We start from the raw sequence: 18478 nt of genomic DNA, 5'->3' as shown, positions 1-18478 counted from the left end.
ATGGGGCTGGTCACCAGAAGGACTGGCCATAGGATAAGAATGTTGGGACTTTGAGGACTGATGTCTGTCTGACTTCCGGTAGTGGAGGGGTGCTGGGAGCTGAGTTCAGCACATGGCCAGAGACTCACTGAACGTGCTGTGGAGCTGATACCTGGTCCACACTCTGGACTGCATTGCTCAGAGCTTCCTGGCTGGTGAACGGTGAGCATTCGGGTTCCACAGTGAGGACACAGGGGCTCTGCGTCTGGAACCTTCCCTGACCTTGCCCCATGCCTCTGTATTTCACAGGTACCAATTTGTACCCTTTGTGATGACTTGGTGACAGTGACTCCACTCTTCCCTGTGTCTTGTGAGTACTTCCACTGAGTTGTCCAGCTGGAGGGGGAGTGTGGGGCACGGAATTCCCAAGCAGCTGGTGAGATGTGTGAGGGGCTGAGGACTCTGAACTTCTAGCTGATGTTGCACGAGGCAGTCCTGCTGGGATACACTGTGCCCTCCACACGGGGTCTGCGGGAGCTGCAGGTGGTCATCATCAGGGTCCCATCACAGTCCGCTGGCTAAATGGGCCTGCCCGTCTAACTCCACAACGCCCTGACTTTCTGACCATGTGCAAACTGAGGAACACCATTCCACAAGCAGCCCTGGTTCCATTCTCAGACATCAAACCTGAGATCTGCTGGGTGGGCAGCCTCTGCAAAGCCCTGGTCCAGCCTCCTGCCCCTTACACTCTGATGTGCTTCCCTGGAGCCTGGTGGGGTCCAGCAGAATGCAGCTTGTCAGCTGTGAGGCTGCAACCAAAGCTGTCTTGAGGGGCTCTTAATTCTCTTCCTTGGAACACTTGTGTGGGAGGTCAGAGGTGTGCAGGCGTGGAGGGATCTACATGCTAAGGAACAGGAGCCTCCTCCCAACAACCATGAATCCCTAGATGGTGCAGCCTGGCTAGCCTTGCGACCTGAATCCTCCTGAGAGCCAAGCTGGACTTCACCCGGCTTCACTGCTCCCAGAGGCTGGGCCCTCAGAAGCAAACTTGCAGGTACAGAACACCTGTGTGAGCTCAGGAGTGGCAGGTCAGCACAGACCCGGGGTCTACTTCAGAGCCTGGCACCTATTTACCCTGTACCTTGGAGCCAGGCCTGCCCTCCAGGTCCTTGTCTGTAGAATGGTGGGAAGCAATATTCGAGAGCCAACTGAGAAGTGTGAGAACGCAGTCTTTCAGTGGGCACGTGAGCCTGGGTGCTTCCCTCCTGGGGGGGGGGGGTTTACAGTAACCTTCCCCACCAGATGCACCCAACACCCACCTGTGAGGCCAAGGGTTCTTCCACTCTAAAGCAAAGAGAAGGCAGACAGCAGGAGGGTAGAGGCCTTAGGGAGCAGGCAGCTTGGCTCTTAAACTTGCCACTGTGCCTGCCTGTCTCCATACTGCGCCTGGACGAGGGGCCTCAGTTTCTCCAAAAGTAATGAAAGTTAAATGGTTTTATATGGGGGTGGGAGTGGCGACAGGGAGAGAGCACCAAAGTGTGCTTGGAACTGCGCCTGGAACATATTAAGTGTTTTTTAACACTCAAAAGTGTTAAAAAACAGTGACGTCGCCAACAACAACATACCCCTTCTGCACACAAGGAGGAATGGCTAAGAAAGGTGGAGAAACTTAGCGCTGAGTCCTCTGGGTTCCAAGAGCAGAATCGGGGATTCAAACCTGGGTCACGAACCTCTCCCCTGCACCCAAGGCGCCCTGCGCCCATAGCTCCTGCGGTGGCCACCACATCTTGACCTCTCTCGCTTCCGCCGCCCGTCCCGGCTACGGGGAGGGGGCGCAGCCGCAGGACGCCGCGGTTTCGGGTCCTCGCCCCGCCCCCGCCCTGGGCGAGGCAGAGGGGGCAGGGCGGAGCGGCGCGCATGTGCACAGCTGGCGCCCCCCCACCCCCGCGCACAGCTGGGACGTGGGCCTCGGCCAGACGGGCTCAGTCGAGAGCCGGCGGTGGACGCGCCGGGCCCAGTACAGTCTGTCGGTGCGAGCGAGCCTAGGTTCGCACCGTCGGCCATGACCGCGCGCTCCGCGGAGACCGCGCGCCGCTGCCTGCTGGCTTTCGTGCTGTGCTGCGGCTTGGGGGCGCTGGCGGTGGTCGCCCAGAAGCCAGGCGCCGGCTGTCCGAGCCGCTGTCTGTGTTTCCGCACCACCGTGCGCTGCATGCATCTGCTGCTGGAGGCCGTGCCGGCCGTGGCGCCGCAGACCTCCATCCTGTGAGTGCGGCCCGGGACCCAGGGCTGATCGGGGACACGTGGGGTTGGGACCCCACGTGGGGTTTCGTGGGGCTGGTGCGGATCAAGGGGCGCGGGAAGCTTGTGGGCTCAGCGGTGCAGGGGATCCTGGGTCGGAGGACGTGGTGACTGGACGTCGGGGAACCCGGTGCAGGGCGCGCCGGGCCTTTGTCCGCCCTGGCTTGGACGCCCTGGGGCGGACCGAGCTCTAAGCGCGGGGCCTCGGGAGCCGCCTTTGTTCAGAACTTGGAATCCCCGGCTGGACCTAGAAGGGCTGGGAACTGCCAGGGAAATCCCCGCGCGCCTCCCGCGCCCTCCCCCAGGGCCCGTTCTCTCTCCTGTTCGCTCCCCTCTTCCTCCAGTCCAGTCTGGTCCCCGCTGAGTCCCACTCTCCTCCTTGAGCGTCGGGCTCCTGGCCGGTCGCCCCTCCTCTGCCCCTCTTTCTCCCTCCCCCTGCTCTTGTCTCCCTGCCGCCCCCCCCCCCCTTTCCCTCAGTGCAGTACCCCACCCCCGCGCTCGGGGAAACCTCCCATGTGTAGCTTCAGTTCCCGCGACCACAGCGACCTCAGCTAGTGTCCTCGCATTCTCCCCAGGCGCGAGTCTTCTGTCTGTTGGGGTGATCCTGGGGCCACGGGCACAGGGCTAGTCTGAGGCTTTTCCTGGTTCCGGAGACAGCCTGGCGGCCAAGGTCCCAGGAAGGCCCACCGTGTGGATGACCGAGTTCTGGGGCATCTGGGGCTGAGACGGAATGGGGTTCAGAGCGCTCTTCTCCCTAGAGTGCGTCCTTCCTTCCTTTTCCAATCTGGCCTAGCCGTGTTTACCCAAATGCTGAACTTCCCGGATACTTGGTATTCAAATAAGATACAATGTGTCACGTACTCTGCGGACCTCTCCATGGACCAGAGAAACCTGCACGAACTTCCATGTCTCCTTTTCCTAAGGAGGAATCTTCTTCCTTTTGCACAGCCTGCTTCTTAGGGACCCAGTGCCACCAGAGTTCGCTGCAGGCCTCGGTGTGTGCTGATGATACTTGGATTAGAAAAATTCAGATTCTGTAGAGGCAAGCATGCGTTTTAGGCGCCGACTTTAATTCAGCCTCCTACAGCTGCCCTCTGCATGCCAAAAATAGTTTTCACTTTTCTTGGCTGGACTGGAAGACTTTTGGCACCACTGAAGAGCCTGCAAAGGTTGTAAAAGTTTGAGTGAACTGTTCAGGAAGTGGGTGGGAGCGTTCTTACCTCGCAAACAAAGTACACCGATGGCCCACCTCTCCTGGTGGGTCATGGCTATGCAGGCAGCTTGTGCAGGGGCTGTTATGCCCACAGGAAACTGCTCCAGAGAGCTGAAAAAGACTGTCCTTCCAGAGGGGGTGATGGTCAGCCAGGACCCAGGATCTAGGAGGGTACAGTACTCCACGAAATGGACTTACGTGGGACAGGGTGAGGTTTCTCCAATGTGGATGATTGGATGAATTCTTTAGTGAGTTAGTGGGAGAAACTTGGACCCTGAAGCCATTTTTCACATGTGGTCAGAGCCTGATACTTGCTCTGTGTTTGTTCACAAATCTTAATTGCTTTAAAAAAAAACAAAACAAAACAAAAAAAAAAAAAAACACTATTTCAAAATGAGTTTTGTAGGAGAAAAGTGGAATTCTCTGTCCTTCTGTGCATGTGTGGCCTTCAGCAAAAATATAACCGGAAGTGTGAAGGAGCCAGGGGGACAGGCTCAAACCACTGTCCACACTTGGGAGACTTCCTGAAAGGGTACATTTGCAGAAATTTATATCATACTTACATGGAGTTTTGGGGCTTTCAGAAATGATTGAAATGGGAGCATCTGATGTCATTGATTCTGTGAGGCAAGTAGCGTAGATGTCCGGTTGATGGAATCCCTCAAGAACTGAGCGGAGTCTGGGTGAAATCAAAATGCCTTCATTCCACTACAGAAGCTGGCTACGCACAGCTCCCCGTGGCCATGACTGTGGACTCATGGGCAGAGAGAGGGTAGAGCCAGGAGCCAGAACCCAGCCAGGGTTTGAGTGCCGGAGCCGGTGATGTGACAGCACTCTCCCTGGGAGAATGTGTTGACCGTGTGGCCTGAGTGCGTGAGTGGACCGGTGGTGTGGTGGGGTGGCAGGCTTTGGGAAGGACAGGAGAGGGTGGGCTGGGGAAGTGGAAGGAGGGAGGCAGCCCCTATGTGGTGTCTGGGTCGGGGCAGGCGTGGGTGGGTACCCGCTCAGCAGGGCAGGGCAGGGCACAGGCACTGGCAGAAGCAGGGCTCTGCAGCTCCTCTGCTAGCTCTCTGCACCCTCATACTGGCTGTTGCTTGCTTTCTTTTTTTAAGAACTACGTGGTAGAAGTTGGCGATGTGAAAGAGGTCAGCACCAAGACCTCACTCCCACAGTCGGTCGGGCCATCCCACCTTGGCCTTGTCCCTTACTTTGGAGACCCCACCCAGCTTCTGGAAGGGACTAAATCAGAGCCACAGGAGAATGTGACTCCTGGGCCCTCTGTGTTTCAACACGACTGTCCCACAGGTGGCTTGGGGCCTCAGAAAACAGGGGCAGAAGATACCTTGGGATTCCGGTTTGGACTGCCCCTGAGCTCCCTCTGCCTAAGAGTGTGTGGTGGCTGCAGCGCGCTGCAGCAGGGCCTGGCCTCAGCGTCCCGGGGTACGTGCTGGGTGCAGCTCTGCAGGCACCTCTCTGTACTCACACTGTGGTCGACACGGTCATGCTGATAGGAGGCAAGCTGGTATCGGGAGACCAAGCGCGTGTTTTTACTCTGCCCCCTTTTTTTCTCTACTCAACTCCAGCCTTTGGGGGAGTACATTTAAATAGACGGTGCAGGGTCCTCTGGGCAGCAGGGCCTCTGCCCTGTGCCTTACTCTTTCCCCAGCTCCTTTCTCTTCCCTTCAGCCTCTATTGCTGAGGTCATAGGAATTGACTTTGCAAAGCTAGCATCCACTCGGCAACCCAGGCCACTTCAAAACCCAGCATCTATGCCAAACCAAGTCTGTGGCAGAAACCCCAGTGCTGGCGGGGCTGAGGAGCCCAGGGAGGCAGCTTCTTTGGGAACACATGTGGTCGGCCAGGGCCCACAGGCACTCCCTCTGGGTGCCACCTGTCTGCCAGACAGCTGTCCTGCATTCCTCCGCTTTCCAACCTCCTGGTGTGGGGATCCGGCTGCATTCTCCACCCTGATTAAAAAGGCCCGGCTCAGGGTCAAGGATCCATGTTACTATGTTAACTGGTTTCTTCGCTCTGGAAGGGGTGGCTTCTCCCCATTTGTCAACACTCCTGAGGGCAGAGAAAGGGGAGACCCGGATCTTCAGAACTTCAAACCATAAACCTGGGAGGAGAAGGAGCAGAACTGCCCTGTGGTTCCAGGGCCTTCTCTGCTCTGCTCTGGCAGGATTTTATTTATTTAGTTACGTAGTCGTTCTGGGGATTGAATCCAGTGATTCGGTTGATTGAATCTACTACTGAGTCACATCACAAACCCTTTTTATTTTTTATTATTTTGAGATGGATTTCTCTGGCCCAGACTTGCGGATCCTCCAGCGAACTCTGAAGTAACCGAGTAGCTGCGATCGTAGGCGTGCTCCAGCTACAGCTGCTGGTTGGTTCTATGTCTGTTTGCCCACAGCTGATCAGCCCCAGAAGGGAGGGATCTGTGTTCCTACCTGAGGAGCTTGGCCTTAGGTCAGGGTGTTGCTCAGCATCCTTTGATAAAGACCAGGAGTCTGCACAGCCCTGCAGCACCCAGGGCCCATGGGAGCCCATGGGCCATCCTGCCTTATTCTACTGAGGGCTGAAGTGGAAGCTTACCCAAGGACTGTGGCTTTATTTGACCTTCAGGGTGGATTTGTATTAGGGAAGGAGGACTCATCAAGACACAGTTGATGTCTGTAGAGGTGCAGGCTCTAGTGGTGCACCTGGGCAATTTTGTCCTGCCTCTGACCCTGGAGCGTGTCCCCACAGTCCAGTGGTGAGCTTGTGCCCTGACTGCTTCCTGGTGCCTCCTGCCAGCCTTTTGCTTGAGGAGGGTGATGGTCTTCCATTTTCTTTCTTGTCTGTCTTTGGCCCCCGAGGGTAGGTTTTGCCTCCTGGAGGTGTGGGGATGCACGCCCTTTCCCTTGTCTGGAGAGGGTGTGGAGAGTGGGTCTCAGCATGTGGTCCGGTTCCCTAGTGAGGCCCTAGTCTTGGGGCTTACTTAGCTGTGGAAGGATTTCGAGCTGCAGTTTTGATCTTTCCCGTTGGCATAGGCCTTCCAGGGTGTTTGCTCTGGATCGAGCCCTGGGAGTCTGCTCCCACCCAGAGACTCTTCATTTCACAGGTGTGGCTGGGATCACCAGCATGAAGTCACGCATGAGTTCCCCTTGCTGTCACTGAGCGGAGGCAGAGTCCGCCTTGCCCTCAGGGACTGTTTCTTTCCTGTGTCAGCCTCTGAAGGTCTCTTGTGTGGTTTTTGAAGGCCAGACTTGGACATGTCCATTTCCCTCTTGGTTGCTGTGTCCACGCTGCTCATGTCCACCTTGCTCTTCGCTCCCTTCTCTGTTGGGGTCCGGTGTGCTCCTGCCTCACCAAGGTGAAGACGAGGCCAGGGGTGCCAGGTGATTCTTCTTCTCTGACGTAGGAGGCCGGAGCCACGAGCAGGGTCTCCATTTTCACTGATTCAGGGTGCCTTCTGACTCCTCCTGGTTTCTTTGTTGACGGGGTGACAATTGCTGAATATTTGAGGATCTTCCTGACATCTTCCTGCTGTTGCTTTCTGATCAGTTCCATCAGCAGCAGCAAGTATAAATTGTGAACTTAAATCCTTTTAAATCTATTGAGACTTGTTTCTTGGCCTGGGATATGATTCATTTTGGAAATGTCTCTTGGGCACTTAGAAGGAACGTATTCTGCTGTCGTTGTTGGAACATTCTGTGATCTCAGTTTGATCAAGTTGGTGGACAGTTCAGATCTTCTGTGCCTTCCTAACTTTATGTCTGTGTATTTTGCCATTTCTTTTCCCCAGTTCTAGGGATTGAACCCACGGTGCTCTACCCCTGAGCCACATCCCCAGGCCTTTTTATACTTTAAATTTCTGAGTCTGGCCTTGATCCTCCTGCCTCAGTCTCCTTCAACCTATTCCACTGGTTATTGAAAGAGAAGAGTTGAAATCTACGACTCTCTCTCTGGGAATTTGCCTTTTTCTCCTTGAAGTTTTTATAGTTTTTCCTCATGTATCTTGCACCTCTGTTATTAGGAACACAAACTTTAAGATTCCTATTCCTTCTTGCTAAAGAGACTCTTTATTTTTGGTAATGTTGTTTGCTCTGAAATCCACCTTGTCCGATATAGATATTGTTTCTCCTCTGTTGAAGTCAGCATTAGCTATGAGTGGGCTTCCGTCCTTGGTTTTGCCTGGTGTGCTACCATGTGGGTGGGCCCAGCCTTCTCACCCAGCCTGACCCCCTCTGCCTTCTAGTTGGGATATTTAGACCATTTACACTTAATGTGATAATTGGCGGGACTGGGTTTAAATCTCTCCTCTTGTTAATCGTCCCATCTGTTATTATTTTCCCTCCACTTCTATGTCTTTGGCATTAAATGCATGTTAATATCACTACACTTTCTGTTGTTCATTGGTCATCCGCTGTGAACCTACTTGCTTTAGCATTTGTAATACCCTTCTGAGTTTTATTGCAGCTTAACTTCAAATATTGCCACTGAGCCTTGGAGGAGCCTGCAGTAACACTTGGTTCCTCCCCAGCCCTGGCCTTTGGGCTGTTGTCTTCACACATTTTAACTTTACATTATTGCAACTTACACTATGTTTTCATTATTTTGTTTAAACAGTTCCTTTTTGAGATTTAAATAGGCAGGACGGTGGGGTCCTACCTGGTGGGTCCCCCTGTGTGGGAGCATGTTTCCGTCTTCTGCAGGGAGGATGTCTGACATGCACACCTGGGGGATGCCTGCATCCAGCTTGGTTATGCCTAAGAAATAGTCTCATTTATCTTAACTTTTGAGTGATGTTTGGTGGGACAGCTTCGGCCCCTGCTGTAGACTAGACGCTGCTGTGCTGTCCTCTACTCCGTGTCCAGGGGCACGGCAGCTGCCCCACCTCGGTGCCCTCGTGTCTCTGACGGCCTGAGGATTCCTCTCTGCAGTTTGATTAGATCTGCCTTGGCGTGGATTTCTTCCTGCTTCTCACATTCGGGGTTTTGTTTATTTATTTGTGGTTTTTAACTTAGATTTACGGCTTTATAATTTCATAAACTTAGACGCTCTGGGGCGTTGATTCCTGAGCCGTGTGCTCTGTCCCCTCTCCTCTGAAGGTTCCAGGAGTGCCTGTAAGAGGCTCCTGTCCGTTTCTCTGGGGGTCACTCTGCGTGCTTTCTGCCCTTACTGCACGGTTTCAGGTCTTCTCTCTGCGATACCTAGTTTGCTACTGATCTCCTCTATTTCAGGTCAGTCTTCATCTCTGGAACACGTGGACCTCGGCACAGGCCTCCGTGTCTCTGCTTCACGTTCTAAACCTGTACAATGCGATTCCGTGGCGTGGTCTTTCCTGGCTGCTAACGTTGACGTCTGTGTCAGTTCAGGGCTGGTTTGATGGAATGTTTTCATCTTTTAATGATGGATCAATACTTTCCTGCCTCTTCTCATGCTTGATAATGTCTTATTAGATTCTGGACACTGTGAATTTCATTTTGTTGAGCACCAAATATTTTAGTGTCCAGTCATTATCCTTGGCTTTGTTCTGGGTGCAGTTAAGTGGAGACAGCATGGCTCTTTCTGGTCTTGAGGCAAGATTGGAGCAGTCCTCAGGCTGAGAGGAATCACTTCCAAGAGGTGGCTGAGGCAAGACCCTCCAAAATGCCATGCCCAGTGCCCCATCCATCTCGTGGTTTTCAGTCCGGTGGTGGGAACAGGCGCTGTGGTGAGTGCTGGACACTGCTCTCTAGTCCACTGGGGGCCCTTTCCTGCCACCGCACATGTGCTGTGCTGGTCGGTGCTCAGCTGACCCAGCGCCCTCTGCTCTCCACAGTTGTGTCTGTGCCCTCCCTGGAGTGCTCGCCTGTCTCTTTCCAGGGCCATCCTGGAGTTCCATCCTGCGATGTCTGGGGCCCCTGCAGGTGTCCCTGGGCAGGGGCTGGGAAGGTGCGAGCCTCTCTGTCCACCTCCTGGGCCATCCTGTTTCACCGATGCATGTTTTGAAACCAGTGGCCTCACATCAGGTCTTCGTGTCTCCCACTCCTATCTGTTCTTGCGGCTGCTGGTCCATCTTGACAGAAAGCAGAAGTTCCCACTCCATTTTAAAATACCGTTTTTTAGCCTTTAAATTTTTCTGCATCAAGGTTGGTAAAAATAAATAACAATCAGAATTAACTGCTGATGAGCTCATGTGCTCAGAGTTTCAAATCTGCTCTGGAAGTGGCTGGCGCTGGTGTTCCCCGGTCCCTTGGCACGCTGCTGCGTCGGGGTAGCTCGGCTTCAGTGCTGTGGCAGCCGTGGAGCAGCCCATGGACCTCGCCATGTGAGGGGCGGTGCAGAGCTCTGGGCTCTTCTTGGAGGCTCTGCGGGAAGTCTCTTTGCAGATTGAGCTGTGAATGTCCCTTCAGTTTTGTCCGTGGCTGCCTGCTGACCACAAAGGCAGAGTTGCATAGTTGTCAGCAGCCGAACTGTTCACATCTGGATCTTTGGGACCATGTTTGCTCTGACAGTGACACAGTGTCCCGGCTCTGTCTGAAGCTCTGCCTGCACAGCCCCGGCCTCCAAGGCTTCTGTGGGAGGGGAGAGGGAGCGTGGGCACTGCCTCTGGTCTCATGTCCGTCTGGATGCCAGGCCCTGGGAGAGGCCTCAGCAGGTTCCTGCAGAGGGGACGTGTCTGAGGGCCTTGCCTTCTGCCGTGCCTTGCTGGACTTGGGTGCTTAGGCGTCGGACTGTGTTGCGCGGTCTCTCAGAGGCCTCTACCAAGTCCTTCTCCCTTCTCTGCTGTCCTGGGCAGGGTGCTGCTGTGGGCATCTCCCCTCCCTGGGAGGGGCCCCAGCTCCCCGTGTTCTGGGTGTTCCTTTTGTGTCTGCGTGCTGTGCCTGGGGCTGACAGTGCCCTCCACCCCTGCAAGCTCAACTCCTGATGTGGGAGGCAGCAAATAGCACCCCAGAGAAATGCAAGTGGGAAACCATCCTCCTGATGAGCAGAAGAGCGTGGCTCCTGGTTTGGGGACTAAAGGAAAATGCTTGGTGGGCAGCTGCCCAATGTGATTATCTGTGCACAGGTAAAGTAGTCTCAGTAGCCACAAGCTGCAGAGCCAGCCAGGTGCTTACCTGAGGACCTTTCCCTAGGCGGGAGCCGGCGTGGGTTTGGCATTGGCCTGCCTTGAGTGTTTGTGGAGCTGGTGGGTGAGGTGGTGAGGGGCTGGAGGGGAACCAGGAGAACCCTGATTTTCCGGTCAGAGGTGGGCTTCTGCAGTCCTGGAATCAGCCAGATGGCGGAACAGTTTTGCTTAGGTGTGAGACATGCATCTTCTGCTGCCCTGTGCCAGGGACGTGGTGTGTGCCCTGGGGCCCACGTGTGCTCTGCCCTCTGGCCAGGGGACTCCCGCTCTTCCTGCTTTCTGCTGCGGTCCGAAGGTCTCTGGAAGTGAGCCGCGCTGCCTTCACTCCTGCGCCCTCTCAGCGGCTCATCGTGTCCACCCCCTGCAGTTGTGGAGCTGGCCGTGCACACACGTGTGTCAGAGTAGCCTCCCGGCTTGAAGCCAGGGCTGGGCAGCGTGTTCTCCAGGCCATAAGCTAAAGAATTATGAAACACCCTCTTTCCCACTAATTGCGCCATCCTGTGTATTTTTATTTTGCAACATATTTTTTTAAAGAATTTTTTTAAGAATTTGCCAGTTGTACATGTTTATAGTAGAAAAATTTGAAAAATACAGATAGAACAAATGACTCACGTTCCTATGATCAGGGAAAAGTATCAGCTTCTTGGACTTTTTCCTCAGATGCAGGTTCTCGCAGACCTCTCCCTGTGTCGATCACATGCCAACAGTTGGGTGGCGATGTTCATCCTAGTCTGTACCTCATGTGTTTTAAAACATGGCCGCGTGTTTTGGTCCTGCTCAGTATTCAAGCTCTGCACAGGGACATTGTCTTTTTCCTTCCTTTGCAGTGCTGGGGTGAAACCCAGGATCTAGGTGTGCTCCCCAAGTGCTCTACCACTGAGTGTCCACCCTGCTCCTGTGTCATCGTTAGCGGCCACATAGTATTTATTCGTCTGGAATTGCCACATTTACTTAATGAAATTCTTATTACAGGTCATTTCTTTGTTTCCATTTTTTTTTCTTTTTGCTCCTGTAAATAAGGCTGCATTTGTGTGCATTGTTTTACGTGTCTGTCTAGATTATTTTAGAGTATGCTTCTATAATCTCTCCATGGCTTGAGTCTACACCAGGGATCCTGGTTGGCCTCCTGTGGGATCCTGAGTTGGCTTCCTGCCTGGGTTCTGGGTGCGATTTTCCTGAGGACCGTCCATGTTAGCCGAGCCTGGTCCTTCACAATGTTAGCAGCCCAGATCCCACAGGTGAGCCTGGGGCAGGCGAGGGCGGGTGCAGGGAGGGGTGCTGGGCTTCTGGGCGTGGGACACCATCTTGCCACCAGCTGTGCTTGCCTGAGGATGGCTCCCTCCCTACACTCTGTGACTCGAGTGTGCCTGAGAACCACACCAACCACCACACTTGCTGACAGCTCTGTCTACTCTGCGTTCCAAGGGCTCCCAGCTCATGGCTGTTTCCTGTTTGGTTTCTGCCCAGTGGCTGCTGACTTCTGCTGGACAGTGGTCACACCAGGCTTTAGGACCCTGGATATCAGGCAGCCCTGCACCCTGCCATCTGCTCCATGCTGTCTGTTGGAGTCACATTCTGGACACTGAATGGGGCAGCTCTGGGCCACTGCTCCTAGAGGAGCTGCAGATTGACCTTCTGTCAATCTCTGGTCACAGAGTTTTTATCAGCCACCCATAAATGTTCTTGTGTGTACCTTGTGCCTGCACGTTGTCGATCATGAACACTGAATGCATGGCCAGGAGCGCACCCCCACAGAAGCTGTGTCAGCAATGCTTGCTGTGACCCAGTCACCCGACAAGGACAGCTGAGACGGGAAGGTTGACTTTGACTCCTAGTTTCAGCGACTTGGTCCCTGGTGGACATTGCTCTTGCCCAAGGTGAGGCAGAACATCACGAAGGGTAGGCAGAGGAAGCCGCTCAGGACATGACGGCCAGCAAGCAGAGAGGGAGGATGGGGGGTGGTTGGGGCACCCTTCCTGGGCCTCACCTGCAGGGCCCCTGTTTTCCCGTCTGTGGGGGCCAGAGGAGTGGTCCTGTGGGCCTCCTGCGAGGCCACTGGCTCTATGGGCGCCTGTTCACTGTGGGCGGATGTCTCCAACCTCTGGACTGCACCGAAGTGCGGGTGTAAATGTGACAGATCCAACACGCGGGGGTGCTTGGTGTAAGACGCGGGGGTGGGGGAGTTGGGGGGGGCGGAGGGGGTACGGTGCAGGAGCCATTGGAGCCGGCAGGGTCCCCGAGAGCAGGTGGCTTGCAGGACACGATCCCTTCCTGATTTCAGGGGCTGACTTTCAGTCAGCGGAGTCTTAAGGTGCAGACAGGAAGTCACCATCAGTCCAGCTTTGATGCATGTCAGATGGGCAGTTCTCCCCAACAGACTGCGCCACATGTTTGAGAAACGTCTGATTTCCCTTTTGAGGAGGGACATAGGAAATGCTCCGTAATTGCAGGTGCCCTGCCTTGCCCTCCCAAAGTCCCGTCTTTATTTTTAGAAACATCCTGCTTTCTTGAAGTGCCACATCAGCATAGACCTCACGTAACTCCCGCACAAAGCGTGAGGGACAGTGACAGTGGAAATCCAGGCTTACTCTAAAAATGAGCCTGGCTTGGTAGAGATGGAATATTTGGCCTGAGCAGTGATTGACCTCTTTGTGTGCATTGTTCACTGTAGGAAAAAAAAATGAGACTATTGCAGCTTTTAGGCAGAGCAGTTTCTTCACTCAGAAGGTGAGGTGGCTTTTGGGGGGCGGGGGCGTCTATGCTGCTCCGGTGGGAAACAGGGCTGCACGCCGCTGTTCACGTCATGCTCCCCTCCTAGTCTCAGCCAGACTCCAGGGGATGAAGTTATGGTTGCTGCTTCCTGGGGTAAAGCAAATATTTCTAAAAGTTTATAACCAGAGGAGCAGCATGTTTAACTTTTAAAAACGGCAATTAAAGTAGATAGCCATCCCTGTTGGTGTTCCAGACGCGGGATGTTTGTGTTGGCATGGCAACAGTGGGCAAACAAGCACATCGGATGCTTATTTTCTTGTGTGTGTGTTTCACAGTGTAACCTTTCTAAGTCAGTGTGTCACCCCACGATTCACCCACCCACCTGTCCATCCACCTGTCCATTCATCCATATATCCAGCCACCCATCTACCCATCCATGCACGTATCCACCCTTCCATCCACACATCCATCATCCATCCATCCTTCTGTCCAACTTCCCATCATCCCCCACACCCACCCACCTATCCATGCATTGTTCTATCCATCTACGTGTCCATCCATCTGTCTGCCCATCCATCCATCCACCCATCCATCCCACCAACCATCCAAGCCACCCCCCCGCCATTGAACCACCCACGCACACATCCATCCATCTGCCCGTGTGTCCGCCGTCCATCACACTGGAGTCCTGGTTAGGTGTCAGTCACTGGCCATGCAGCCCTTGCTGTTGGGTGCTCACTGTGCAAGGGGGTCAGGCTGTGAGTGTGTCCAGCAGTGGTGGCAGTGTGCACCGTTCTGCCCTACTCCTGTCCCTTCTCCTCCCTACCCTCTCCATGACTTGAGAAGAGGTCGATGCCTAGCTGCAGGGTCACAGAGGAGGAGGAGGAGGAAGACCTGCAGCAGATCCAAACTCCCTTCCTCCTAAGCTCAGAGTTTTAAAGCCCGACTCCCTCGTCGCTTCTCAGCCTTACAAGGCCCTTCTTTGCTGTGAGGTCCTCAGCCCTGGGTCCAGTGGCCTTTCAGCTGCTTCTGGGGGATGACGCTCTAAGAGAAGGGCTGCCTGTTTTTCCTGGCTTCCCGGGTGCCTGGCTCGTGGCTGCAGCCTACACACCGTGGGTGCTGCCTTGGGTCTCCTGTCCTCATTGGTTAGTGGCCACAGGGATGCTGAGTGGGCCAGCGGACGCAGGCAGTGCCTGCCGTCGAGGGGCGGGGGAGCTCTCAGGTGGTGATGGGGACTAAGCCGAGGGGCCCACCTTGGTTTCTGAGGAGGCTCCCTTTGGGACCTTCTCTGAGAGCCTTCCTGCGATTGCCCTCACACCACCGTTGTCATGCGGGGTTCTCACTGTCCTGTCTTGGTTGGCTGGGGCTGTGTTCCCACGTTCCTGAGTCCCATGTGTGGGAAGCCCCCAGGTCGGTGTTGGTTGTAGCCACTGGATTCCACCTCGTGACCTTTTCCTTGGGGGAGCTGATTAAAACACACTCGACCTGGCTTGAGACGTAGAAAGCCACCAGTCAAGGTCAGCGAGCCTCAGGGACCTGGGCCAGTTGCTTCTTGGGGGTGGCTGGCCCAGCTGGGGCCTCCTCGTGCTAGCTGGCTGGATCCTGGGTGAGTGCCCAGGGCTCCGCCTGGCTTGTTTGTTGGTCTGGCTGACCTGACCACGGGTCTCTGCTCCCTGTTGAGGGCAGTGTCCGCTGCCGTGAGCGGTTCCATCTTAGCAGGCCTGCTGCGCTCCGGCCTTCTGACGGGAAGGTGCGGCCTTGGCCCTGCTGCCTGCCCGTGAGGGTGAGTTTTAGGGCCAGTGTGGATGGGCTGCGGCTCCCAGATATGGAGTCAGACATTATTCTAGGTATTTCTGGGGAGGTATTTTAAAGATGAGATTAACATTTAAATCGATAAACTCTGAGTAAAGCACATAGCTCTCTGCAATATGGTGGTCCTCGCCCAGTCAGCTAAGCCCTTAGTGGAGCAGGAGGGGGTTCTGCAGCCCACAGCCTTTGGGCCTGCAGCGACTCCTCCCAGGCCCCTGCCCGCCCACGCTGCACATCCTGACCTTCCCCCCCACCATCTCGGGGGCCAGCCTCCTCAGCCTCCTCTCTTCTTGTGTCTCTGGCTCTCCTCCTGCCCGTCTGTATTCCCTTACCTCTCCCTCCTCTCCACCCTGTCCCTACACGTCCTGTGGCTCTGTGTCTTCAGGACCCCTGACTAACAGTGTCCTCGTGCTATGTCACATGACTTGGTCCTCCAGGACAGATTGGGTCCTCCAGGACAGATTGGGTCCTCCAGGCCAGATGACGGGGTCAGGTTGGGCCGGACCTAGAACAGTGCGTCTGTGCTGTCCATGGTCAGTTACTCATGGTCGGGCTCGGCCCAACGTAGGAGCTGCCTCTTGGGAACCTGAGCCAGGAAATACCTGGAGTGAGCAGCAGGCTGTGGTGCTGAAGCCAGAGCAGAGATTGTGGGGACCAGAGGGGCTGGAGCGTGGAGGGGGCAGGCGGCACCGAGGAGGAGGTGGTGGTGCAGGGCAGGGCTGCGGGGGCATGTCAGTCAGCCCAGGGAGCCAGCCTCTGCCGCCCTTCATCCCCGTTCAGCACGAGAGTCATGCAAAGAGCTTTTATTTCCTGAACTCAAAATGGGTTAGAAACACAGTTGATAAAGGGAAGAAAGAGAAAGAACCCTCTTTTCCTATTAATAAGAAATTAGTTACTTTTCTTGTTATTCAAGGCTGTTCTTTGAGGAATACTTCAATGACACGTTCGGAACGGCCTGCCTGCGCTGTCACCCTAGGCACATAAGCTTCACCTTTTCACTGTGCAACTGTCACTCAGTTCTTCATTGTTCATCTGTTTTGTCTCTGCCTGTGCAGGTCTCCCCAAGTACCCGTGTGGGTCTGTGCCCGTGCTTCTCTGTGTGTGCTCCTCTCTGCATGGGTACATCTCTGCAAGTGCCCATTTCTGCGTGGGCCTGTCTCCGCCTGTGCCCACCTCTGCCTGTGTCCTTCTCTCCATGTGTTCATCTCTCTGTGTGCCCCTCTCTGCCTGTGCCCACCTCTGTGTGTGCCCCTCTCTGCGCGTGCCCCTCTCTGCGCGTGCCTCTCTGTGTGCGTGCCCCTCTGTGTGAGTCCCACTTGGTGGATGTGGAGGTCTTTGTGCAGAGTCAGCAGGTCCCTCCCCTGCTCAGCCCCGGGGTCCCTTCCTGCTGACGTCCTCATCATAACCAGCCTGCATCGTGGGCGCCCTCGGGCATTGCCATCACAGACCGTGGGTGGCTACTCTTGGCCCCATTTCCAGGTGTGGGAGCAAACCAAGGTGGGGGCCATGGTGCCTCAGAGGTGGCAGGGCAGGGGCAGGGCCGGCACTCTGCCTCTGGCCTTCTGGTGGCTTCTGTCTTGTAGTTCACACGCCAGCCTTCCTCACATCTCTCTCTCCCTGGGATCCGCTCTGGCTCAGAGTCAGTCCAGGTGTGAAGGCTGTGAGTGTCTGTGACGGCTGGTGCTGGGGAGATCACTGGGCAGGGTCACAGACTGCCGCACCCTTGGACTCTCACCCTGAGCATCCTTGCCAGGGACTCTCACTGAAGGGCCCCTTCAGGCCTCCACTGCTGCGCGGGGCCAGCTGGGCCTTCCCAAGGAGGTCCTGAAGGTGGAGGGCTGAGGGGTGTGAAGATGAGCTGGCGGTCCCAGCTCCCGTCTCCAGGCCTGGACGTCGGCATGGTGGGGCCCAGCCTCCCTCTGTCAGGCCCGGGCTCCCAGCCCCCGTGTCCAGGCCTGGACGTCCGCATGGTGGGGCCCAGCCTCCCTCTGTCAGGCCCGGGCTCCCAGCCCCCGTGTCCAGGCCTGGACGTCCACATGGTGGGGCCCAGCCTCCCTCTGTCAGGCCGGGGCTTGTGCTGCTGGCTGTGTGCAGACCTCGCTTTGCCGTCAGCACTGCCGTACTTGTGGCTCAGTCACCCTGCAGGGACTTTGCTGGCGTCATGAGATTTCCTCTCTGGGGCAAAGTCCCCGAGGGCTGCAGGGAGTGTTGTGAGCTTGGTTCAGTGCCTGCAGGACGCCAACAGTACCATGGACACGGGGGAAGCCCAGGGGGCCCTGCAGGCTGCTGCCTTCACATGGGGAGCCGCCGGCCAGGTACGGGACACAGTGGCACAGATGTGGACACCAGGGCTCCCCTGTGTTCTCTCCGCCCTCCTCTCTGGCCACGTTCTGGCCTTGGCAAACACACCTGGTCAGTTGCTGTCCGGGGGCTGCCCGTGCTGCCCTTGCAGGCCCTGCACCCTTTCCTGTGCTGGGGCAATGCAGGGGCAATGCAGGGACTTCCCCTAGGATAATGGGTGGGCAGGCGAGGAGGCAGGAGGAAGGGCCTGGCTGCCCCGTGGGGTGCATGGAGAGGTCGGCGCACAGGTGGAGCAGTAGGTCAGGGTGGCACTGTGCATATGCGGTAGGGCCAGCAACAGGACGGGCAGTGTGGCTGGTGCAGGCAGATGGGCACTGCGGGTCAGTGCCTGCACTTCCGCAGTGGGTCACTGTGGCAGGACAGGGGATTGGGCTAGTGGAGATCCCTTTAGTAGACCACAGCCCACGCTGGCTGTGACATGGGCCTGCTCCTGGGGACAGTCCCCTTCCACAGACAGGCTCTCTCTCAGCAGTGTGCCCCGGTCTCAGCTTGTCCCCTGTGGGGTAGACTAGGACCGTCTCTGGTCTCGAGTTTGCTTCCAGGAGGAGGGTACAAAGGTGGGGCAGGTGAGGCCATCTGGGCAGTCCCTCTGCCCGTGCCAGGAGGATCTGCTGAGACGGCAGAACCTGGGCTGGGTGTTCCAGCTGATCGCAGGCGTCCCGGAGAGAACAAAGGCCTCAGACAAGACCACAGCTGTGGCATCAGCTGTTCCCAGGCCAAGCCTCTTCCTCCTGGAGCCCCGGCTTGGAGACGCAGGAGGAGACCTGTCCCGCCTGGGAGTGGTGCTAGCATCTTGAGGCAGATGGCCGGGTCGGAATCAGCTCCGTCTTTCCATCCACGCGAGTGTCTTGGCCAAGTCAAGGCTGGAGCCATGGAGTGCCTCTGTGGCTGTGCCCAAATTCAGTGCCCAAGCCAGGGGGCACCTTGGAGCTCCAGGGCTGGGGTGATGTCCTCCTGGCCTTGCCCTCTCAGCTGTGTGACTCCAAGAGTCAGCTCCTTCTCTGAAC

The 18478-nt window shown here is 55.9% G+C and overlaps 1 protein-coding gene across 2 annotated transcripts in view; it reads left to right on the top strand.

Annotated features, from left to right (window-relative positions):
* Positions 1 to 1945: 1945 nt before the first annotated feature.
* Positions 1946 to 18478, top strand: part of Pxdn (peroxidasin) — a 75762-nt gene continuing 59229 nt past the window's right edge. For both annotated transcript variants that reach the window (XM_071601306.1, XM_027937767.2), the window contains exon 1: positions 1946 to 2241. In XM_071601306.1, the coding sequence (XP_071457407.1) occupies positions 2042 to 2241 (200 nt within the window). In that variant the 5' untranslated portion in view covers positions 1946 to 2041. The remainder of the gene's footprint in view (positions 2242 to 18478) is intronic.

The sequence above is a fragment of the Marmota flaviventris genome, chromosome 14 (assembly GCF_047511675.1).
Source record: "Marmota flaviventris isolate mMarFla1 chromosome 14, mMarFla1.hap1, whole genome shotgun sequence".
Taxonomy (NCBI): domain Eukaryota; kingdom Metazoa; phylum Chordata; class Mammalia; order Rodentia; family Sciuridae; genus Marmota; species Marmota flaviventris.
Note: the sequence above shows the minus strand (reverse complement) of the source record. Positions and strands in the feature narration are given on the sequence as shown.